This window comes from Grammomys surdaster, unplaced genomic scaffold, assembly GCF_004785775.1.
Source record: "Grammomys surdaster isolate TR1022 unplaced genomic scaffold, NIH_TR_1.0 211, whole genome shotgun sequence".
Lineage (NCBI taxonomy): Eukaryota > Metazoa > Chordata > Mammalia > Rodentia > Muridae > Grammomys > Grammomys surdaster.
This window is the reverse complement of record NW_021604656.1, coordinates 3,616,872-3,642,568: the sequence shown is the minus strand read 5'-3', so window position 1 is coordinate 3,642,568 and position 25,697 is coordinate 3,616,872. Positions and strand designations below refer to the sequence as shown.

General features: G+C 44.2%; 1 protein-coding gene across 1 annotated transcript in view; it reads right to left on the bottom strand.

Annotated features, from left to right (window-relative positions):
- The window catches only part of Faf2 (Fas associated factor family member 2), a 36,157-nt gene extending 19,957 nt beyond the window's left edge, over positions 1 to 16,200 (bottom strand). The window contains exons 1-3 of the mRNA XM_028772131.1: positions 16,107 to 16,200; positions 4,239 to 4,307; positions 899 to 1,033 (exon numbers count right to left, since the gene is read on the bottom strand). Coding sequence (XP_028627964.1) covers positions 899 to 1,033; positions 4,239 to 4,307; positions 16,107 to 16,169 — 267 coding nt within the window. The 5' untranslated portion in view covers positions 16,170 to 16,200. The remainder of the gene's footprint in view (positions 1 to 898; positions 1,034 to 4,238; positions 4,308 to 16,106) is intronic.
- Between the last annotated feature and the right edge of the window lie 9,497 nt (positions 16,201 to 25,697).

Genomic DNA, 25,697 nt, shown 5'->3' with positions numbered 1-25,697 from the left:
AGAGGGACAGACAGTGAATGGAAAGGATGAGGAAAGGAGAGACTGTGAAGTCAGTGAGCTCTTACCCTCTCCACACACAGCAGAGGTTAGCTAACCCACTCTAGAATGCCCTAGTAATGTAAGCCAGTCACATCTTTACTACCAGCCCTTCAAGACCAATTTCAAAACCATGGCACAGAACTCCCACAGATTCTCAGCTCTTCCCTAACAGTAGCTAAGGTCTTTTAGTCACAAAGAACTTATCAGATTTTAATTTAATGGTGGGAGGTTGCCAGCTATGAAAGGTAGCTCACGCAGCAACCCTGCAAAGGCTAAGACAGGAGGAATGCCCAAGGTTTAAGGCAGCCTGTCCTACACAGTGAGCTCCAGTCCAGCCTGTACTGTAGTGAGTTGCCAGCCATTCTGGGCAACAGAGTAAGATCCTGTCTCCAGACAAAACCAAACACACACAAAAGGGGCAGGGAGGCCAGAGAGATGGCTTAGCAGTGAAGAGCACTTACTGCTCTTACAAAGGACCCAGGTTTGGTTCCCAGCAGCCTCATGGCTGCTCAAAGCAGCCTATGTCTGGTTCCCAGGAATGCAGCGCCCTCTTCAGGCTTCCGTGACTCATGTCTGCACATGATCACAGACATGCCCAGAAGCCGACCTAGTCAGCCTGCAGTAGACATTTCAAAAGCAAGCTGCTTTTTTCAAAATGAGGTACAGAAAACACTTCCTCAGTGAAGAACAGAAAAATAATTCCTACATCAATTCATTAAAAAAACCAAGTGAAATGGATGAACCCAAGTCTTCCACGGGCCCACGGCTATCACAGTAATACTGTGAACATTTCTGTTGCGCTATCATACACAGATGATAAAACTGAATGGGAAAGCATTCATCTAACTATGAAACTTGCCCTTGGCTGTGGTCTGGAGACGACATAGCTGTAGACCCTGTGGTCAGCGGTGTTGACCTGCAGGGGCCGGGATGGAGGCGGACTGAAAACACTTGGTACACCCTCTTGCTCATTCAGTCTGTCCTGGACAGCAGCCTGTGGTGGAGGACAAAACACAACTTCAGAGATGAAAGCAGAACTTCAGTGATGCTCAAATAAACCCACGAGGAAACTACTGCTTTGTGCCTCAAACAAGGTGAGCATTCCATGTCGTCCACGAGGAGTCCGTGCCCAGCAACCTTTCTCCTGCTGTACTGTGGAGCAAAGGGAGTCTCACACAGCAGAAGACAGCAGGGACTTGTCTTGAAACCACATTTACATAGCAAGCACACTGCTAATATTGTACATGTCATTCAGAGTAGCTAAGACATGTGCTTTCCCATACGATCCCAGGAAAAGCAGTGCACAGAAGACAGTTATGAGCAGCACATGCACTGCTGTGCAGTGGGCAGCGCTGGGATCCGATAGACAGTTTTGCCAAAGATGTAGTCTAAATACAGCTCCGCAGCCCAGAAAGAGCCTAACTTACAAGCCTTAGATTCTTTATGTGCAAAAATGAAGGAAACTTAATGCTTAAAATTAATCTAAAAAAAATTCTTTTTAAAAGTAAAGATACAGATTTGTTAAGAAAAAGTGAGAAAAAACTTCAAAGTGGGAGGAATGTGAGGGAGGGCCAACTTAAATCTGAAAATCTGAATATTCGGAGCTGGAATGTAGCTCAGTTGTTTGCTTGAATGCACGAGGTAGAGAAACCACTGCTTCCATCCCAGAACTCAGAGTGTGGAGGCCAAAGGCTCAAACTTTTGTGGTCATCTTGAGCTATGCAGGAAGTCTGAATTCAACCTTGACTTGAGACTGTCTCAAAGACAGAACAAAACAAAATCACTAGAAAAAATTTAAATATTCATGTTAAAAAAAAAAAAACCCTTCACTGTCTCTCTAAATTTCTGTCCCAGTTTTGTGACAAAATTGGCCATGCCCAAAGAGATGCCTGGTTTCCCCTTCTCCAGGATCTATGTGGTGTTAGGGGAATGTGGCAATGCCAGAAAGGCCAGAAAGGCCAGGGTTGTTGTTTATGGCGGAGACTTGGGCAATAGTATCTGTCAATTTGGCAACTGAGTCCAACCAAATAAGACAGCTAATCAAATCACTATGCCTAAATGATGAAGACCAACCAAACAGCAAACAAACAAAAACAACAAAACCAAAACCCCAAGCCACTCTGGACACCAGCTCAGCTGTGTCTTGGCTCAGCAGTCAGTGCACACGGCCACTCATGTGCACCCTGACCTGGCAGAAGACGGGTGTACAAATAGCCTATTTGGGAATCTTGGATACCCTGTCAAGTCTCTTAGCAGGTTTTAACCTATAGTAGTATCGTGTCAAAACCTAACTGTTTTCAGTGTGCTGCTAGTCAACTATTGAGCCTAAGGCAGGTGATGTACTTCGTTTGAACTTGCTGTTGATGTCAGAAGGGTCTTTGGGAGGGCTGGATGTCTAGTCTAGTAACTAGCCCTAACCTTTATGGTCTGACTAATTCTATGTAGTCAAATTGTACACAGTGGGAAAAGAATAACTCTTAGGGCTGGCATGCTGGCTCAGTGGGTGTCCTAATTACATTTTTGTCAACTTGATTGAGGCTAGAGTCATCTGGGAGGAAGGAACCACAACTGACAAAATACCCACATAAGACTGGCCTGAAGGCAAGTCTGTGGTGTATTTTCTGGATTAGTGACTAATGTGGGAGGGCCTAGCTCACTGTGGGTGATGCCACCCCTGGTATTTTATCACAGCAATAGACACTCTAACTAAGCCGGTAGGTAACAAAGTTTGCTGCCAGTCCCAGGAACCACGTGGTAGAAGGTCAGTTACACACAAAAGAAAATCTGGAAGGACACATACAAAAGCATCTGTGCTTATCTCTAGAAAGTGTAAGAACCTTTTTGTGTTTAAACTTATATAGGCATATTTTGTTTCTATAACGGGGAAAAGACAAACCATTACATTGGGAAATAAATCTTTCTAGCCACATTTATGCTATGCAAAATAATTTCACCAAATGAGGACTAAAAACAATGGATATAGCTATCTATATAGCTCACAAATCTAAGTCTCCAGTGTTTGGTAAACACATACTTATGAACAGCTGTTACTCTAGGAAAGAAGGAAACACAGGAGCAAGAGGACAAGCCAGCAACTTAGAGACAACCTGTCCTCTTTATCCGTATCACTGAGCAGAAATTTGAAACTATTATAGAACATTTCAGGGTTAGGAGCTGATAGGGAGGCATGTGATCCTTCTACTTATCTTCCTCCCTCTGTCCTTCTGCCCAGTCTGTTCGGGCACCCCCCCTTTCTTTGAGACAGGGGTTTGTTATGAAAAAGCTGGGTCTGACCTCCTAATCTTCCTGCCTTAGCCTCCCAAGTGCTGCAATTACAGGTGTCACCATGCCTAGTTTATCCCTTCCCAAGTGTATTTGTTTTTGTTTGAAAATATTAATTTAAAATACACTTATAAGCCGGGCGTTGGTGGCGCACGCCTTTAATCCCAGCACTTGGGAGGCAGAGGCAGGCGGATTTCTGAGTTCAAGGCCAGCCTGGTCTACAGAGTGAGTTCCAGGACAGCCAGGGCTACACAGAGAAACCCTGTCTCAAAAAACCTAAAAAAAAAAAAAAAAAATTATAGATTTATGATGTCAACAGAAAATTATTAAAGAGCCAGATACTAAAATGAAGTAAAATGAAAAGATTAATATTAAAAAAGGATAAACAAACTGAATTATTACGCCAAAGAAAAACAATAAAAGTTTTAAGTGTGTGTGTGTGTATCTGCATTAGTTCTAGGACAGTAACCGCTACACACACATACACACACACACACACACACACAAAAACTATCTTGAATAACCGCCACACACACACACACACACACACAATCTTGAAAACAACAAAAACCAATCTGAATATATAAATTTTATGCTGGGAGCAATTAACAAAACTAAAATGAAATTCTGTTTCCACAGGGCTTCCATTGCATAAAACTAGCTCAGGGCACTGGACCCGGGGAGCACGACAGTGGGAGCACTAAGGATGCATAAGGAGGAGCTACAGCAACACAATTCGTTACTTTCATAGTTCCCATACTTCTACCCGTGTATTTGGAACACAAAGAAGCCATAATTCTGAAATCAAACAAAAGCAACCCCCCGCCGTGTGTGTGTGTGTGTGTGTGTGTGTGTGTGTGAAGGGGGGTGTCCCGTGGCAGCAGGACATTAAGTGTGGTAGGAGTGGGTGCCCATACCTCCATGTTCCAGTTATGCTGCTCCAAGGCAAGACGACACTGCTCCATGGACTCTATGCCAGTCAGATCCTGAAACAAAGTGAAGCATGTGTTACCACCACAGGGCTGGGGCTGGAGCTCAGCGGTAAGGTGCTTGCCTAGGTTATCATGCACAAGGCCTTGGGTTCCATCTCCTGCACCACACAGACCACACATGGGTGCGTGGATGTGCGCTCACATGCCTGTGGAGCAGGTCACAGGATAACCTCAAGAGCATTCACCTTTTGTTTTTTGAGACATCTCTCACTGGTCTCGAACCTGCCAAGTAGGCTAGGCAGGCCGGCCATCAAGACTCCACAGTGCTGATATTAGAAGTGTGTCCCCCACGCTCAGCTCTTTTTTCTTTTACTCTGAGTTCTGGGTGTAGAACTCAAGTTCTTTACCAACTAAGTTATCTTCTTAGCCTCTTCCTCGTTTCTTAGCATTATTCTTTTTTTTTTAAGATTTATTTAAAAAAAAAAAGATTTATTTATTTGATGTATGTGAGTACACTGTAGCTGTCTTCAGACATACCAGAAGAGGGCACTGGATCCTATTACAGATGGTTGTGAGCCACCATGTGGTTGCTGGGAATTGAACTTAGAACCTCTGGAAGAGCGGACAGTGCTCTCAAACACTGAGCCGCCCTCCAGCCCTTTAGCATTGTTTTTTATTAGTTTTATTCTATCATGGGAAGTATTTTGGCTACACTGAGCAATTCTTTTTTTTGTTTTGTTTTGTTTTTTGGAGACAGGGTTTCTTTGTGTAGCCCTGGCTGTCCTGGAACTCACTCTGTAGACTAGGCTAGCCTCGAACTCTCGACCTCAGAAATCCGCCTGCCTCTGCCTCCCAAGTGCTGGGATTAAAGGCGTGCGCCACCACCACCTGGCCTACATTGAAAAAAAAAAATTAGCATCATGCCCACCATGAGTTAAAGACACTGACTGGAGTACAAAGTCAGTGAATGATAAAAGCAAACATCTGCAATCAAAACCTGGCTTATATGCAGATCTGCTGACACCTGATGTGACCGAAGACAACACTGTAGAAACAGCTGCACCTGGAATAAAGGTTAACTTCCTAACTATGGCTCCTTCTCTCACTATCCTGTTATAAACCAAGTGCTGCCACACCCCCCAGGTGGGCCCATCTGAGTGTCTCACTCCCTTACTCGCAGACATAATCCCTTCCCGTGGATTGATCTCTCAAAGGCTCAGGAGCTGCATTCAGATGTAGTAATTTACACAGCAGTATAACTGAGGACAGCACTAGAGAGAGATGGGTGACATTTATTGTTAGAGTCAAAATCTGCCTGGATTTCAATCAATCACAAGTACTACGTAGAAGGATAGTAGGAGAGTGTGGACCTGCTTTCCTCTGTCCAACTCTGTCCTAACTCTGTCTAGTCAGAAGTGAAGGGGTGCCAATCACTTGGGAAACAAATACTGAATATTATGATTCCTGATCTGGCTCTTAGGAGAGTATAATATAAAGAGGAAATCACAACAGACTGGGAATGTAACAATTTAACCAGATGTTTTAAGAAATTATCTGGATGTGGATTGAGAAAGCAGGGTATACTCAGCTGGCTTTCCTAAGTGTCTCTATTTCCGTATCTCAAGTGTTTTCATACTAACACACTCAGTAGATAGCTAAGTGCTTTGTGCTCCAATTGGCTTGCTGAGGCTTTTAAGTTATTCCCAGAATAAAAGTAGGCAAAAACCAGGAAACCTTTGTTCTCTCCTTCCCACCAAACAAGAGAGCTTTGCTTACTCAGAGAAAATGGAATTGAAAGTTCATTCAGAAAGTGATGACCTGTAACTAGGCTCTGACCTATAACTGAAGCGCTTACAGAAAACCTGTGTTTACATTTAAATACTGATATTCTAAATTAAATAGCAGCAATTCCCTCTTCCTAAGCACCTATACTAGGTAACCAGCACTGGGTGTGTAAAACCCTCATTTTCAACAATGAAAAACCAAGTAGCCAAAGGTCATCTTCCTGGCCAATAGTACTTGGTAACAGGGAGGCGAGGTCAGAGTGAGAGCTAGAACAACTCCCAATGCCCAGGCTCTCCAATGAAGCAATGCCTCTTATTACCTGATAAACTCATGTTTGAAAACAAGCTCCCAATCTTAATTCAGAAATTTTTTTTTTTTTTTTTTTTTTTGGTTTTTCGAGACAGGGTTTCTCTTATAGCCCGGGCTGTCCTGGAACTCACTCTGTAGACCAGGCTAGCCTCAAACTCAGAAATTCGCCTGCCTCTCCCTCCCAAGTGCTGGGACTAAAGGCGTGTGCCACTACCGCCCGGCCTTAATTCAGAAAATTTAAACGTTTATTGGAAATATGGTAATTTGGCTGGGTGGTAGCGACATAAACTTTTAATTCCAGTATAGGCAGAAACAGGTGGATCTGAGTTCAAGGCCATCCATAGCTATACAGTAAGATTGTGCCTCAAAAACAACGACAAAACTACTGTTAACACCCCCCACCATGAAGTTTTATTTAGAATCAGATTGGAAACCACTGCTTAGCCCTTTACATGTTAAACTAAATGCCTTATGCCAACCAAGAGACCAAGTATGTATTCATATTCTGGCTTCTTAAATATTTAGTATTTCACTGAACCAAAAGTTTCACAGGCAAATAGTTTAACCTACTTAAAAACACTACACGAATACCGGGGGCATAGCTCAGTCAAAGGACTTGCTTAGCATGTATGACATTTTCCCACAAATGAACCCATACCAGTATCTTATCAAGTGATTAAAAACAGGTGGACTAAGTGGATGAAGTCTTGTTAGGAGTTAGGGGACACCGGGGTCCTCAGTACTTCCTCCCAACCACTTTTTCACTCCCACTCACTAAATGATAATTGAGCTATCTTTCTTAGGTTCAGCCAAGTGCCTAGTGTGTTGGATTCAGATGGAAACATCATCTCAATAGTTTTCACAATGATGAAGAAGACATATCATAAAGATATTTGTAAGCACTGAAATGAGCCTGAGCATGCTTACAATGTAAAGTACTATGGTTAAATTTTAGGGAAAAAATCAAATAAGATCACCACCTTTGACCGAGTCCTACTCCAGTGTCCTGCCACCTGAGGCATTTCACTTCAACTAAAAAAAGCAGCACTGTGACCCTGGCCAACCTCTAAAGGTGACACTTCTGCTCAGAATCGATCCAAGAGGCCACCTCACCCCCCCACCTTTCAGCCTCTCCCCTCTGGGAAAATTTGCTTCTCTATGTTTCAAAATAAGGTTTTAAATATTTAAGTGAAAAAACAAGCCGTGAATTGGAAAAAAAATCTTTTAAGCCTTTACTTTAAGTACACAGGTGTTTTGCACGCATGTCTCTCTGTACCACGTGTACATAGGTAATGCCCACAGGGGCAGGAAGAGGTGCAGATCCCCAGGGACTAGGGTTGTGAACTTAGGGATGCTGGAACTTAAACCCAGGCTCTCTGGAAGAAGGCATCCATGATCTTAACCACTGAACTGTCTCTCCAGTTCCAAAGCATTAATATTTAGTCACAGACACTTTCTATCCTAAAAGTGGGTTTAATTCTATCAAGCACATCTATGTGTTAGTTACTGCCTTCTTGTTGCTGTGACCAAACACCAGACAAAAGCCAAGGGAGGCGTGGTTTTCTCCATGGCTCATGGCTTTAGGAGGCACACTCCATCATGGCAGCCCTGCATCTGCAGCCAGAAGAGCAACTGTGACCCTCAGTGGTCCTTCTCTTTTTAGTGGACCCGTCCTAGGAGCCACTCCTTCTTAAAGGCCACACAGACACACTTTAAAGTCTGTTTCCTAGGTGACTTCAAATCTAGTCAAGGCGATAATAAAGAACAGCGTTCCCAAGTCCATTCCTTGTCAACCTGACCATCCCACCTCAGTCCCCAAGGTTTCATGTTCACCCCTAATCCAAAAATGCAGGCACGGGGCTGGAGAGGTGGCCGGGCAGTTCAAACCTCTGACTGCTCTTGCGGAGAACCAGCACCCATAAGTCCCTCCAGTTGCAGAGGCTCCAGTGCCTTCTTCTGTCCTCCAAGGTCACAGTACACAGAATGACACACAGACATACAATGCAGGCAAATACTCATACACAGAAAGTCATTTTAAAATTACAAAATGAATTTAATCCATGTGTAAAAGTCCTCCAAGTCAGTCAGGAATAGTAGTGCACGCCTTTAACCCAGAGGCAGAGGCAGGTGGATCTCTGTGCGTTCAAGGCCACCCTGGTCTACAAAGTGAGTTCTAGAACAGCTGGGGCTACACAGAGAAACCCTGTCTTGAAAAACAAAACAAGTTTCCAAATCTTAACAGTTTTAACACTGTTCAAAAACCAAGTATCCAAATTCTATTGTGAGATACTAGGCAATCTCTTAACTAGGAGTGTCTGTCTATATAATAAAAAAAAATCAAACATTCAATGACATAGGTCAAATGCAAGATCCAACCAAATCCCGGACCCTATGTCTACGATCTGGGTCTCTTGGTCTGGGCTGCAGAGGGCCTAGACACATCTCCTCTTCTCCTTCCACAGCTGCAACACAATGAGCCTCTCTTGGGCCAGCCCCACTCTTCCTGCAACTTTCCTTGGGAGATGTCCCATGGTACTGCCATCTCTAACATCCTGGGCTCTCTACTGTATCCTCAAAGCTGACTAGGTCTTTAAATAGCCCAGGCTGTCCTTGAACTTGCTAAGTAGAAGAGGCTGTCCTCATCTTCTTGCCTTGTCTCCCAAATACTGGAATCATAGGTATGTGCTTTTCTTTCATTTTTTTCTCACCCTTTCATTGTATGCCATAGAATAACACAGTACACAGGCTCTTTTTGTTGTTGTTCTTTGCTTTGAGAAAGAATTTCTCTGTGCAGCCTTGGCTGTCCTGGAACCTGTAGACCAGACTAGCCTTGAACTCACTGCCGCCTGTGGGCTGGGATTAAAGGCATGAGACACCACTCCCAGTCAAGTGTACAGGCCTTCCAAACTTGGACTTCTTGGCCCCCAGAACTGTAAGAAACAAATCTTTGTCAACAGTGAGGTTGGTCCACAGAGAAACCACAACAGAGACAAATGAAAGGGTAACTTGCCCAGAGCAGAAAGTTAGTAACTGGAGAGGGCAGAGCTCGCATCCGGGCAGCCTCAGTCCAGAGTCAGTCTTCACAGGCACTCACACACTGCTGATTGTCAAGTACACACATGTCCCTGTAAGAGAAAGACACTCTCTTGCCCAATGAGAATGGGAACTATGGCCAAGTGGATTAACTGACAGTCCACGGAGGGAGTCAGTCAAGCATTGCATCACCTTAACAAGCACAGACACCCGGCAGCAATCCCAGATAAACAGGAACCAGCCCACTGACATTCTTGACTTTTTCTAGCACAAGCATAGTGGATTTCTTTTAAGAATGCAGCCTGAAACATCTGCCAAACAGGAAGTCTGTAGTCCTTACCTCAGTCACTGTCCTCAGAGGCAGTCAGTTAGCTTGCCTACAACTAACTCACTATCAATCTTCTCCCAGTGACTTGTCCCTGTACAGCCTTTTCAAAGCAGTTTACTTCATACAGACAAGTTTTTCAAGTATTTTACTCATTCATAATGTTTAATTAAATTTTTGTGACAAGCACCAATACATAATAGTTCCAGCGCAAACACAGGTAACTCTGATCAATAGTCCAATTCAATGAGTGGGCAGTAGTTCAGGGACAGGACCTTGCTACCATGTAGGAGGCCCTGAGTTCTACCTCCACTGCCATCTTTGCACAAAAAACAACTGAACTAGTAAAAGCAGAAAAACTTAAGCTTTTGAGATAGTTCAGTGGGCTGACACTCCTGCCACACACCCCTGATGCTCCATCCCTGAAGCCTATGTAAAGGGAGGAGAGAAGGGTCTTGTGGCCCTCATACATAGCTTGGCATAAGCAACTATAGTAATAATAAAGTTTAAAAAGAGAGAAATAAGTGAGTGTATTAACACTATCCTTGGGCTGGGGAGATAACGCCACAGTTAAAGCCCCACCACAAGTGAAGACTGAAGTGTGGATCCCCAGAAACCCACATAAATACCAGGTGGGTACAGAGGCCACTTGTAATTCCCAGAACAAGCGGGCTGAGAGGACCAGCCATATCACCGAGCTCTGGGTTCCACTAGACCCTGCAACAATGAGTGCAGTAGAACAGCAACTGTTGGTGATCCCCACACTTCAGACCTTCCACATGCATACCACACACATGAAAGGGAAAGCGTACACATACACACACATGCACATAGGAAGAAGTAAACAAACAGGAGCTTGAGAAGTGGTCCAGTTGTTTAAGAGCACTGTTCTTACAGAAGACTTGGATTCAATTCCCAGCACCCACATGGCATTCACAACTACCCATCACTCCAGTTCCAAAATGCACGATTCTGACATGCATGTGAGCAACTCATACACACAGAAATTTAAAAGATCAAAAATAACATTTTAAAAAACAGAGATTAAAAACTAGACCTTTCCCGGCGGTGGTGACGCATGTCTTTAATCCCAGGCAGAGACTGGCCTGGTCTACAGAGTGAGTTCCAGGATAGCCAGGGCTACACAGAGAAACCCTGTCTCGAAAAACAAACAAACAAACAAACAAAAAAAAAAAAAAGAAAATACAGACTTATGCTCCATGAGGTGAGGATTAAGGCAAGAAAACTTCTAAATTATGTATTTGTACATAAAGAAGAAAAAAGTACAGGAAGATACACAACAGTCCCTGAAACTGGGATGAGAGTAAAATGTGACTTAATTACTTGTTGTATTTAATGACATATTGCCTAGAATAGTCCATGGATGACTTGGTAGTCTTTTGTTTTGTTTTTAAGTAACAGTAAGGAAAGCTTGAGAGGCAGGCAGGCAGGCAGGCATCTATAAACTCAAGGCAAGCTTGGTGCCAGAGAGGACTACATTGTAAGACCTGCCTCAAAAACAAAAGCAAACCAACAAAAGCAATCAACAAGTCAGGTGTAATGGGCATGCCTATAATCCCAGCTCACTGCAGCTGGAGGCAGAATTTTGAGTTCAAAGGTAGTCAGGACTATATTGTGACACCTGTCCCAAAATGAAGAAAATGGGAAGATGAGGGTGGGGTGGATGTGGGTTAAAAACACTAAGGATGGGGCTGGAGAGATAGCTCAGTGGTTAAGAACACGGACTGCACTTCCAGAGGTTCTGAGTTCAATTCCCATGGTGGCTTACAACCATCTGTAATGAGATCTGATGCCCTCTTCTGGTGTGTCTGAAGACAGCTACAGTGTACTCACATACATAAAATAAATAAATCTTTATTAAAAAAAAAAAAAAACCAGCCAGGCAGTGGTGGCGCATGCCTTTAATCCCAGCACTTGGGAGGCAGAGAGGCAGGCGGATTTCTGATTTCGAGGCCAGCCTGGTCTACAGAGTGAGTTCCAGGATAGCCAGGGCTATACAGAGAAACCCTGTCTTGAAAAACCAAAAAAACAAAACAAAACAAAATGAAACAAACATCTTTCTGTGTAGCCCTGGCTGTCCTGGAACTCATTCAATAGAGCAGGATGGCCTTGAACTCAGAGATCCACCTATCTCTGCCTCCTAATAGCTGTGATTAAAGTGTGTATCACCAATGCCCAAGCTATAGGATTTTTCTGTGTTTTTATTTTTTTAAAGGACAATTTAAAAAAATAGATACTGCCAATCAGACAATACACTGTTCTCATTACACACGCACACTCAATATAAGAACTCACCCAAGACTGTAAAACTCACTAGTAGCTTTCTTAGCCAGGATGAGTTGAAGAGAAATCAGAAATCAAACAGAACACTAAGATATTTTTAATGGACGAATGAGAATTATCATGTCCTCACAACCCCGACTCCCAAAGGACATACATTTGTGTCTGCAGCTCGGAGTCCAGGCTTCCTCTTAAATAAAAGGAATGGGAGTCCTGCCCTACTTGACACAGAAACTTTTTTTCCCAACATCCTGGAGTGCTAGCTGGGGTGAGCCTGGGCTACATGGGCTACCCAGTGAAACCCTGCCTCATGAACAAACAGGAATGACAAGATGGCTCAGTGGGTGAAGGCACTTTCTGACAAGCCTGATGACCTGAGCTCAATGCTCAGAAGGATCAGACCTCCTCTCACAAGCTGTCTTTGACTCTGACATGTCACGCCGTGTGTGCCCCATACCCTCACAATCTAAGTAAATAAAGTACAATACATTTCTAATTAAGCATGCAGAGAAGAGAACATCATATTTCTGTGTAAGCAGAAAGGGATCAGCCCTCCCGTGGAACATGGGGCATCTACTCCTTTCTCTCTGACCACACCAGTCCTGCCGTGGTGTTAAACCACCAGCCCAGAGGCAGTGAACCAAAGCACTGGAGAAATCTACATATTTGGAAATTTGGGGACACTGACTCCAATAAAAGTAATCTTCCACATACTTCTATTAGCTCTTCCTTAAATCTATATGCCTATTATTTTCCAGTAGAAATAGCTCAAAACATAATGACTACATTATTCCACTCAGCTGGTCCCAAAGCAAGCCAGAGCCATGCAAGTTACACAGACATACAAAAGCAGCTTAGAAACATCAAATGGACTGAGGAACATGGTAAATATGCCTTGGAGAATTCTAACCCAAAATATGTCACATTAAAAAAAAAACTCAGATTTCCTAAAACATCTTACTTTTACAAATTCATTTATTTAAGCTTTTTCAGACAGGGTCTCACCCTGTAGGATAACCTGAAACTGACTATGTAGCCCAGGCTGTCCTTGAACCTACAGCAATCCTCTGAATTGAACTTCTCAAGTGCTGGCACTGGGATTACAGGTGTGAACCACCATGCCTAGCTCAACTGTAATACATAAAATGTGGACACAGACTGAGAACTAACCGGGAAACCCCCATCTATTCTGATACCCATACAGATTCTAAGCACATACCCCATACTGCTAGAGAAGCAAAGCTCAATACCTGGTGTTGTTACTCCCAAGCTAACCCTCTCCTGACTGTGCCTACTACACAAGTCAGCACAGTACTGACAGGTCTCTGGAATCTGGCTCGTTTACCCTTCTAACTCCCAAGTCTCTATTTATTACGACAGACATAGCCACACTCTTTCCCATCTCCATATGTGAGCAATTCATTTTCTCAGCAGCTTTGAGTATTCTCCTGCCCACCATCTGCTGAAATTCTATTCCTCCTTCAAAGCTGCAAGGCATTGTGCTAAGAGCTCAGCCTTCCAGGCCACAGCTAGACCCACCAGAATTCCACTTATAGCTCCAGTACCTTAGCAAATAAACCTACCAATCTGTCTCTTCACCAGACACCATAGCAGACATATCACCATTTGTACTTTATAAGGTAACTGTGTGGATTAAGCATAATGGGTATAAATCATCTAGCATTGTACTTAAGGCATAGTCAGTAACAAATAGCAACTTCTAAGTCATCTTTCCTCTCTTGTCAACATCAAGAAGTTTTCTCTTCCCTAAACTCCAATAGCAAAGACAAAAACACAGACAAACAGATGGACAGATAGACAAAGAGACACACACACACAGACACAGACACAGACACAGACACACACACACACACACACACACATCAGAGAGCTTTCTGGCACTCCCATTATTCACGTTCAGCACTGGGATACAAACAAGAATGTGGTTTTGTTAATCTGTGTAAGGTACTATCTATGTGAATTACCTGACTTCTCATACCTGTTTTCTTCAGTGTAAAAGAATGGCAGTTAACTCTTTATAGTCTTCTAAAGAAGTTTAAGGTTATAATGCTTGATATTTGTACAAGTCAACCAATGTTTAACAATAATCTGAGACACTGATCTGCCCCAGGCTTGTTTACAGAACATAAAAACACAAAATGCATTTTCTCAATTTATTCAATTTCATAAATCTTGACACAAACCTAATTAATGTCACTACAGTGTTACTACCCTGCTGGCCACTCTTCTCCTGATGTCCGTGGAAAACAAGGCGCTCACTCAGCACTTTCTCCCAAACACTGCCGGACCTCACACTCCTGAACTGAGGGAGCACACCTCACCGCTCACTTCTCACTCGCACGTGCCTGACCACTAAGAGCTGCTAAGTGTAGTCTGCCCAAGTTAAAAAAAAAACCCTGACAGTAACACTCTACGAAGCAGTAAGAGCTGTCTGTTTATTCATTCTTTAATGCTAATTTGGTGTCATCAATTTCTCTATTATAAACGCCACTCAAATAACTATGCTTAGAATAGTATTTTACCATGTACACACATCCAACACGTTAATTAAACACACAGGCACACACAAACTAACATCTCAGCAGTAACACCTGATTCTTACAGCAGGACACCAGAAGCCCAGGGAAGGCTCTGCTTTAAACGGACACCACCAATTTACTAGCTGTGTAACCTAAGCAAGCTCTTTTCTTCTTGTTTGGAAATGGCTGGTCTCAAACTCAGAATCCTCCTGAGTGCCCTGAGATTATAGTCTCAGGCCACACCCACTGATGCTACTTCTTACAATTCATACCCATCTATGACAGGGCCTGTCCCAGTATGAACGCTAAAGGTAGGGCTGTGCGTTCAAAAAGCTACATGCTAAGTGTCAGTCAAGTCCTCACGCCATCATAAATATTTAGAGGGCGGCATTCTACCTAACAGTGTCTGGTACTAAGACTTTTCATAAAAACTGCTGGAAAAAAATCAATATTTAGCACATTTCCTATTAGGAAACGAGTTCTATTAACTTCAATTTAACTGGGAAGTGATTATTAATATAGCCGCAACTGTTTAGGCGCATTTTACTGTTTACAACGTCTTGTTTTTTTTGGTTTTTGGAGACAGGGTTTCTCTGTGTAGCCCGGGCTGTCCTGGAACTCACTCTGTAGACCAGGCTGGCCTCGAACTCAGAAATCCGCCTGCCTCTGCCTCCCAAGTGCTGGGATTAAAGGCGTGTGCCACCACTGCCCGGCCTGCAACGTCCTTTTAATAGCGTGTAACATCCATAAACTCAGTTTACCTCCAAAACATCCTCAAGGGAATACACATTTTTAAGTTATACAATTTAAGAACTAAGGAAATGGCTAATGCCATGGTTTACCACCCCGGTGGCATCCTCCAACCAGACCCTCCATTTTTTTGTTTTAAAAACAAACAAACAAAAACCAGAAACATAACATCCACTAATAGGCCGAGCCCTGCAAGTTGCCACCCTCCTCAAGCACAGTCAACAGTTCAGGAGAAAGCCGAAGGTAACAAATCCAGTAAGAAGCCTTCGATGATACTTATGTTGCATTGTTTCCCCTGTGGCGTCCTCCCACTTTTCTAGGGCAGGTGCCAGGTCTGTGTGCGGGCGCTTGCTTTTCCCCCACTACAACCCCCAACACGAGACCTAGTAACCAAGAGACCCTCAGCAAAGGTCTGTGAATAGCACGGGATGGTGGTCGGCGGTCCAAGACCCGCGAGCCGACGGCAACTCTGCCATAGGGATTTTAGTATCTCCAGCACATCAACAGTCGATGGGCGGAGAGGGGCTGGCGGGTTCATCAGGCTGGTAAGGATTGCCGACCGGAGCCGCTAAGGGAAATTAAGGCAGCAGACCCGCTGTGGTCGAGCATGGCTGGCAGAGGTGCCTGGAAAGCTGAGTACCGACAGAGGTTGGGCGCCGGGGAAATCCGGGCAGTTGGTGTCTGGGGGGAGGGGGCCGCCTGCGGGTCTGAAAATGGTCCCAACCCCAACCTGAGGATGATTTTGAGCTCCTCTAGGGTCCCATTCCCCATCCCGCGGCGGCCTCTGCTGCACCGAGAACTCGCTGCTACCTGAAACTGCAGCAGCTTCTCGGTCTGCTCCTGAGTTAGATCCTGCTCCTCAGGCGCCGCCATTTTGCCGCCGCCTCTACGCTCCTGACCCGTCCGCACCGTCACCCGCCGGAAGTGATCTCAGGTGTAACCACTTCCGGTCTGAACCGCCGCCGGTACTCAACTGCGTCTGCGCGCGCTAGCTCAGACAACTCCCTCCTCCCCCGCCCCTTCCGAATCCCGCCGCCAGGGGGCGACGTTCTCGAGTCTATGCCGAACAATTCCGGAAACTGCCGATGTAAGTATCTATCAAAGATCTAAAATTGCTGAAAAGATGATAGAGCCCAGCGGGTCAGTGTGTCTCCAGTAGCTCGGAAAAGTCCTGCAATCTGGTTGCTCCTTAACCGTTTTTTAACTATCTACGATATTCTTGAAGATTTCTCAGGAGACTATTGCTTTGACGAAATAGCTCCAGTCTGATACTTAATCCTTTCGTAAAGTTGGCTGCCTTACGAGGGGAAACACTGGCGAGGCTTTGTTGTTGTTAGGAGTGTCTGTAACCCGGTTAATGATGCTCCCAGACACTCAGAGCTCTGTACCTTGGTGGGATCCCTGTCCAACCTCAAGCCCAGAACCCAGGGCTCTTCATCCCTTTGACAGACCAAAGATAGATAGTTGGACTAGGTCCAGGAGACTTTAAGTGTATATAATTCCTTGAGTACGGAGGGTATCTTGGAGCAAGCCACCTAAGACACTTACTTTTTGTTGAATGCGATTAACTTGTAGCCTGCCCGTTCCTCCCTTGCCTTTTCCAGGATCATAAAGGAATACTTCAAGGCTTGAAGATCTTGAACTCAAGACCAACCTGTACTACATAACGAGACCGTATATCAAAACGACAACAGTCAGCCGGGCGTTGGTGGCGCACGCCTTTAATCCCAGCACTTGGGAGGCAGAGGCAGGCAGATTTCTGAGTTCGAGGCCAGCCTGGTCTACAGAGTGAGTTCCAGGACAGCCAGGGCTATACAAAGAAACCCTGTCTCGAAAACCAAAAAAAACAAAAACAAAAACAAAAAACCGACAACAGTCAAAGGAACAATAACCGCCCCTCTGCGTGCATTTTTTTCTAACCTTTAGAGACTTCTTAGCCTTATAAAAACGTGAGCCACACAAGCAATTTATAATAGCAGTCACGCTAGGGAGAAGTGATATTCTGTTGATCGAGAATCTAAATTATTAATTTATTCATTACAGAAATCATAATAAAGACTCCTCTCAAAATTAAAATTAGAACTACTATACAATCCAAGAGTCAAAGTCAGTTTACTATAGACATACCTGTATTTACATGTTAACGGATGCACAATAAATTATAGAATTAGCCTAAGTGTCTACCAGTAGATGACAAAAAGAATTCTGCATATAACAGGGCATGGCAGCATACACCTTTAATCCCAGTACTTGGTTAGAAAAGGCAAGTGAATCCCTTAGTTCCAGGACAGCTTGGTCTACAGAGCAAGTTCCAGGACACCCAGGGTTACATAGAGAAACCGGATCTCTCTTTTTTTTTTTTTCCGAGACAGGGTTTCTCTGTATAGCCCTGGCTGTCCTGGAGCTCACTCTGTAGACCAGGCTGGCCTCAAACTCAGAAATCTGCCTGCCTCTGCCTCCCAAGTGCTGGGATTAAAGGCGTGTGCCACCACCGCCCCGCAAGAAACCGGATCTCAAAAGCAAAAAACAAAATTCAGGCACTGGGCTCAGCAGTAAAGAAGTCTTTACTACTTCCAGAGGACCCAGGTTCAATTCCCAGCACCAACATGGCAGCTCATAACTGTCTGTAACTCATATGTAGAATCTAAAGCTGAAAGGAAAATGAGGATTATCAGGGATGAAGAGCAAAGTGGGGTGGGGAAGGGCGAAAGAAAGGATAATGGGATAATCAAGCTATACTTATATACATACTGAAAATATTCTTTACTATGTGTACTTAATACAATGCTAATAAAAACTCCAAGGGAAGGGCTAGGAAGATGGCTCAGTTGCTGAAGTGTCTGCCAGGCTCACATGAGGACCCGAGTTTAGGTCTTCAGCACTCACTCAAAGCCTGGCTCTGCAGTACTGATCTGCAATCCCAGCAGTGAGGGGCAGAGACAAGCAGATGCCTGGGACTCATTGTCCAGCCAGTCTAGCAAAATTGAAAAGCCCCAGGTTCAATGAAAGACCCTATTCCCAAAACAAGGTGGAAGGGCACTTGCTGCTTTTGCAGAGGACCTAACCAGGTTCTCGGCACTCACATCAGACAACTCATAAAACCTGTAACTCGCTGGGCAGTGGTGGTGCACGCCTTTAATCCCAGCACTTGGGAGGCAGAGGCAGGTGGATTTCTGAGTTCGAGGCCAGCCTGGTCTACAGAGTGAGTTCCAGGACAGCCAGGGCTACACAGAGAAACCCTGTTTCAAACAAACAAACAAAAAAACCTGTAACTCCAGTTTCAGGAGATCTGCTGCCCTCTGGCCTGCTACTTGCAGCCTTTCCTCCTTGCCCTGATGGACTCTTAGTATCTCTCTGGAGACATAAGCCAAAATCAACCCTCCGCTCTGTAAGTTCCCTTGGTCATGGTGTCTCATCACAGCAATGAGAAAGTAACCAGTGCATAGTTGTTAATTATGGTATCCTTCTATAGATATTAGGAATTCATCTAAGAAATACCTTTTCAGTGTTTGCGTTGAGGACAGATGTCATCAAAGGTACACAGTACATCGCTATTTTCCTCTGAAAACACACAAGATACAAAGAAAATTAAATAGATTTCAACAACTGCTCAGTCCCACGAGGCTAGTTGTTTGAGCTGGTCTTTCACAGAAGTAGGTTCTAACAGACGTGCTGGCAAGTAAGTGCAAGCAGACGAAGAAAGGCGAAGAAGAGGGAATCTTCCTTCTTCCAATGCCCTTATGTAGGTCTCCAGAAGACAGTGTGGCCCAGATTAAAGGGGTGTACCAACATACCTGGATCTGAGACTTGAACTCAGACATCTCCTTGCCTCAGTCTCCAGGGATTAAAGGCGTGTACTACCTTGCCTGGGCCTAAGCTTTTCATGGCACTGTGCCTCAAGATCTCCATGCCAAGATCCAGGTCAGAAACGTGTGTCTTCCAGCCTCAAGATCTGGATCACAGGTGAGTCCTGCAATTCTGGATTGTAGTTCATTCCAGATACAGTCAAGTTGATAACCAGGAATAGCCATTATGAATCTTTTAAAAAAAAAATTGTCTGTTAAAGATCCTCAGGCTTCTGAGAAGGCTGTCAGAACGGCAGAACAAGGTAGGCTTGGAGGCCAAGTTCCGCTTTATGTGAGTCACAAAATATTTCTGGTGCTTTTCAAGATCTGTGTACAAATACTGATGTCAACCTAGTTTGGTGGCTCACGCCTTTAATCCTAGGAGTTGACTAGTGCTGGGAGGCAAAGGCAGGTAGATCTTTGTGAGTTTGAAGCCAGTCAGATCTATATAGTGAATTCCAGGATAGCCAGGTCTATGTAAAGAGACTCTACCTCCAAAAACCACACACACACACACACACACACACACACACACACAGGAGTTTGCTCATCTTTCACTGTAAACATACTCAGGCACTCGTCACAGAGGACTGTGACAAGGCTTAAATCAGAAGGCATCTGAAAATTCAGAACAAACAACCTGTATGGCATTGGTGAGCGGGCTCACAGATAGCTTGCATTATTGCAGTGGCTACACATGCCACCCTTGTAGGGGTTGATCCTGTGCCACCCCATAAAGAGGCTCTGTCAGAAGGCCTTCATTCCAACCCATGACTGCAAACCTTCATAAGCTATTTCTATGGTACTGAGGTGGGACACCCTATGGGGTCCACCTCAGTAATACTTCCTTCATAGGCAGAAATGGCTGCTCTAGTGTCAGCCCCATCCATGCCTGAAACTGAAATCATTTGCTCAAGTTATTTCTGCCGTGATCACCAGCGATAGCCTTCTGAGCCTCGGATGATCTCTGACGTAAGGAGAACATTGGGCTGCTAGGGCACACAGCTGTTTAGCCTGTTCTAAAAGAAAGAGAAGCCCCTTTTTGCCTCAATTTCACACAGTACACTCTTTATCAAGTTACACAGAGAATGAACGACTAGGCTAGGCGGGGTATAAAACCCCTCTGATAGCCAGAGGATCCCCAAGAATACTGGAAACTCCTTACATTTATAGGCACAGACTTTTGTACAATGTTTTCAACAACATTGTTGGGTATCATGCACGTCTTTCTAGACCATAATACTCTCAAGAATGTTACAGCTGTGCTGCCTTTTTCCCTCTTTCTTTAGGTGCACCAGCGTCTTTTAGATGCTTTTCTGAACATATGAAGCACCAACTGCTCTTCCAGATGTCCTGAGTTTAATTCCCAGCAACCACATGATGGCTCACAAGCATCTGTAATGGGATCTGTTGCCCTCTTCTGGTGTGTCTGAAGATAGCTACAGTGTACTCACGTATACAAAATAAATAAATCTTTTTTGTTGTTGTTTTTCAAGACAGGGTTTCTCTGTGTAGCCCTGGCTGTCCTGGAACTCACTCTGTAGACCAGGCTGGCCTCGAACTCAGAAATCCACCTGCCTCTGCCTCCCAACTGCTGGGATTAAAGGCATGCACCACCACTGCCCGGCCCAAATCTTTTTTTTAAATGAATGCAAATTGGTCCTAGGATCCAGGAGCTCTGCCAACACTAAATGGCTTAGTTGTTAGAAGCACTTATTACTCTTGCACAGGACCTGAACTTCATTCCTGGCACCTGCATGGCAGCTTATAGAATGTATGTGTGGCAGCTTATAGCTCATCTGAAATTTCACCTTCAGGGGATCCGGCACCCTCGTCTGGCCTCTGTGGCTGCCAGACACACATGTGGACATACATACTCACAGGCAAATTTTTTAGATACTTATGTATCTAAAAAATAAAAAATAATAAATAAAATCTATTTTTAAAATATTTATTTATTATATATGAATACACTGTAGCTGTCTTCAGACACACCAGAAGAGGACATCAGATCTCATTACAGATGGTTGTGAGCCACCATGTGGTTGCTGGGATTTGAACTCAGGACATCTGGAAGTGCAGTCAGTGCTCTTAACCACTGAGCCATCTCTCCAGCCCCCAATAAAATCTATTAAAAGAAAAAATTTTAAAGGCTTGGAGGTGGGGGCACATGCTTTTACTCTTGGTACTCAGGAGGCAGAGGCAGGTGGCTCTCTGAGTTCGAGGCCAGCCTGGTCTATGAAGTGAGTTCCAGGACATCTAGGGCTAAACAAAGAAACCTGTCTCAAAATACTACTGCTACTGCTACTACTGCACTTAAAAATATGCACCGGGAAGGTTTAATGAAAATATAAAGACTCCATCACTTGTAACAGTCATTTGTATCAAAAGAGTGTTGAGCACAGTGTCGTGGAGTGATGGGATTGCCTTATTTAGATCTCTCTGATCCACAGTCATTCTCTAGGTTTGGGCTGTGAGAATAACACCCAACTTTTCTGAGTCCTTTATGGTGTCTATTGTTCTGTCATAGCCCAGGCAGTACTGTTTCATGTACATGAAGGAGACCATGGGGCAGGAGACCATGAGAGCCTCAAGTTTCAGGCCATTTTGCCCATTTCATAGTGTGCAATTCTAAGACATTTACCAAATGGATATCCAGTCACCTCTACCGTCCTACTTAGCTTCCGCTGTCAATTTGACGAAGCCTAGAGTCACTTAAAAAATGGACTCTCAACTGAGGGATTTCCCAGATCAGATTGGCCTGTGGAAACTGTGTTGGTAGGTAACAGATGTAAGAGGGACCAGCGCACTGTGGTTGGTCCTGAGCTGTGTAAGAAAGCCAAGCAGCAAGCAGTGTTCATCCTTCAAGATCCCTCTCGAGTTCTTGCCCAGACTTTCCTTAATCATGGATCCTAACCTGTGAGCTGTAGCAAATCCTTTTGACAGAAGACCTGACAGAAGCCATCTAGAAAAAGCTAAGGCAGGCAAGGGAGTTTTCTGGAGATGGCCCACCATTTTGCATAGCTGTGATGGGTGAGCTGTGAGATGCAAGGTCACCAGAGACTTCATCCTTCTTGCTGCTGACCTGCCTGCCTTTTCTGTAACTATTACATAGCCTAATGATTCCTAGGCATCTGACCACCCTACTGGACAAATTTCCTGCAGGTCTTCAAGAAGATGTAAGCTCATGTAGTAATTCTGTATAGACAAATTGATGATTTCACAATTTCTGATAATGATTTTTATAGAACTCTTAAAATGATACAAATAATCTCAACCCCCTATAGAATTAAGCTGAAATAAGCTTAATTCTATAAACTTTCTGTAAACTTTCGTGTGTCTAGGGCTAATGCACTAAGATATGAAAGCAGTCTTGGAACCAATTTGTGATCAAGGAAAATGTTCATTCTAGGTCAGGTCTAAGGATGATGAAGCCACAGGTGTGCACTGTGATAAAGCAAGGCCATGTGAAACTGTTGCTTTGAACTTGTAATAAGCTTACAGAATGAAACACTGCTTTGAACTTACTACTGACATCCTTCTGTAACTCTTCTGTTTAACATTTATCTATGAGGTAATTTTATATTAAAAAAAAACACCTTTGTCTAAGAAGGTATAGATTGCCAGAGAGAATGCAGTATGGCTTTGGGGGCTCTGCCCCATCCACCAGTGGTATATATGTATCTGTCTGTCTATATGCATGTACATACATACACGTATAGGTCTATGTGTATTATATAAGTATGCATGAACACTTGCGGGATTCTTGAGGTAGGAGGTTGGGCCCAGCTGAAGAGTGTATATCTCTGTGTGCTTGAAGTGTCTCCTTTTTTCCCCCTCTTTCTTTTTTCTCTGGCTCATGAAGAGTTAACTAACTTCAAGTCTCTCACCTAGCGAGAGAGAAACTAAGCCTTTTTCTTAAATTGCCTGCTGCCATCAGTGGGAATCAAATCATCAGAAGCCAGGGGCTTTGGGCCACGGAATAGCAAAGAGTTAACTAGAACTGCCAAAGATAAAGCAGCCCTGGCTCCAATTACCACCAACACTACTCATAGCTGCCTGCCTCAGTCTACCTGGATGCTGGGCTGGTCACCAGCACCCTTTCCACCTCTAAGTTGCTTTTGGCCATGGTGCTTGTTACAGCAACATCAAGCAGACTAGAGTACCTACTGTCTATTATTCATCCTGGATATAAACCTTCTATTTGCAAGTAGTCACTTCCTTAGCCACTAGGAGACACTAACTTACACTTTATTGTATGAATTCGTTTATGCTGGATGCTTGCTCTAAGTGGAATCATGCAAGACGCTGGCTTTGTGCCTAGCTTCCTTCGCTTACCGTAATGCTTTCAAAGTTCAATTATGTTGAAGCATATGTCATACTTTTTATGACTGAAAAGTGTTATACTTTATGGGGTGACTGTAGTTTTCACTCATTAATCAGCTAATGGACATATTTAGATTATTTTGTTGTGTTTTGTTTGTATTTTTTCTTTTCTGAGACAAGGTTTTTGTTATTATAAACCAACCTATCTTCAGGCTCCTGATCTTACTGCCTCATACCTCCAAGAGCTGGCTGTGGAGGTGCGTCCCACCATGCCTTGCTTACTGTTGACTGTCATTAATAACCCTGCTGGGAATATTTGTATAGGACTTTGTTTTAAATAGTTGCTTTGATTCTTGTGGATAAGACCCAGGATTCAAGTGGCTGGGTCATCTGGTAATTCTATTTTTAACTTTTTGAAGAAACAGCAGCTGTATTTTTGCATTCTACAGTCTGTAGTGGAGCTAAGTTTTCAGTGACCCTGTTAACACTTCTCCCTTTGAAAAGAAGTGTGTGCTATGTAAGGGTGTGAAGTGCTATCTAACTGAGGCACGCATTTGCATTTCGGTGATGACTAATGATGCTCTTCCTGTGACTGCTGGCCATTTGTACATTTTCATTGCTTTGTTTTTAAGATATGGTCACACCATACAGTCCAAGCTGGTCTTCAATTTGTTCCCACGCTGCCTTTGTTCTGGGTGCTGGGATTATAGCTGTGAACTTCTGTGCACACCTCTTTTTTTTTTTTGTTTTTTGTTTGTTTGTTTGTTTGTTTGCTTGTTTTTTGAGACAGAATCTTCCTCAAGATGAACTAGATGCTGCAACAGCTGCCCTCTTGGGTTTAGGTATTGTTCCTTCACAGAATCCATGTCTGAATCTGCAATAGACAATCTCTAGGTGCCTCATATGACCAGTGCTGGTAGTGTTTTGTCTCTTAGCCTTGGCACTCCAGTTATACTTTCTCTTGTGCTTGGCAGGGTAGCCGCATTTGCCACAAGTCGACTTGAAGGTGGTAGGTCTTGGAGCCACAGCGGTGGCACAGCGTGTGCGACGCTTTCCAAAGCATGACGTTCCTTTCGTCATCTTGCTCCTATCGGTGAGGCCAAAGAGAACAGAAGAGCTGAGATAGAATCTTGATATGTTAGCTGGTCTTGATCTCCTATAACCAAATAATCCTCTTTTTTCAAAGTTTTGGGTAGCTGGCACTATAGGCTATGGCATCTCACTCAGATGCTTCTGTATTATTATTTTGGTGATAACGGGACTCCAGTTCAGGAGTCAGTTCATTTGCCTCAGGCGCCTCATGAAATTGAAGAGCAAAGAGCATCTCTCCTTAACTCACTCCGTGTGCTCAGTAGTGCAAGGATACAAAATCCAAACACAGAGCAAAAGTCGTAAAGCCCTGGAGCCCGGTGTGGTGGCACACGTAAGTCCCAGCACCCCAGAGGCAGAGGCAGGCAGAGTTTGGGACCTGGTCTACAGAGAAAATTTCAGGACAGCCAGGTCTACATGGAGAAACTCTGTCTTAAAAGAAACAAAAACAAAAAAGAAAACCAACTGACCAGCCGGGCGTTGGTGGCGCACGCCTTTAATCCCAGCACTTGGGAGGCAGAGGCAGGCGGATGTCTGAGTTCGAGGCCAGCCTGGTCTACAGAGTGAGTTCCAGGACAGCCAGGGCTACACAGAGAAACCCTGTCTCGAAAAAAAAGAAAGAAAGAAAGAAAGAAAGAAAACCAACTGACTAAATTTAGCAGTCAACAAAAGGATTATACACTGGAAACATTCCTGGTCCAGGACGGTCCAACATATAAACATCAATCAAGACGCTGGGCAAAGCTGTGCAAAGCTGTGCACAGTCAGAAGTCTGAAGCAGAAGGACCTGAGGCCAGGGGGGCTCTCATGAGGCAGGGGGGCTCTCAGGGTGAACACCAACCATCTGTGTGGATAAGGCAGGCAATGGGGATTGGATACGTTTTGTCCTGACTCGGCTGTGCCTCTCTGTCCCTCTGCCTCCTGGCCACCATGAAGTGACCTTTGGGACACCCTCTGCCACACTGTTGACACTCTGCCTCGCCACCGACAGCCCCAAAGCAACGGAGTCATGGACTGAAACCACGAGCCAAAGAAGATCTTGAGTCTTTTAAAGTTGTTTTCTGAGTATTTTGTCACAGTGCCAAAAAGTGATTGAGAGAGAGAGAGAGAGAGAGAGAGAGAGAGAGAGAGAGAGAGAGAG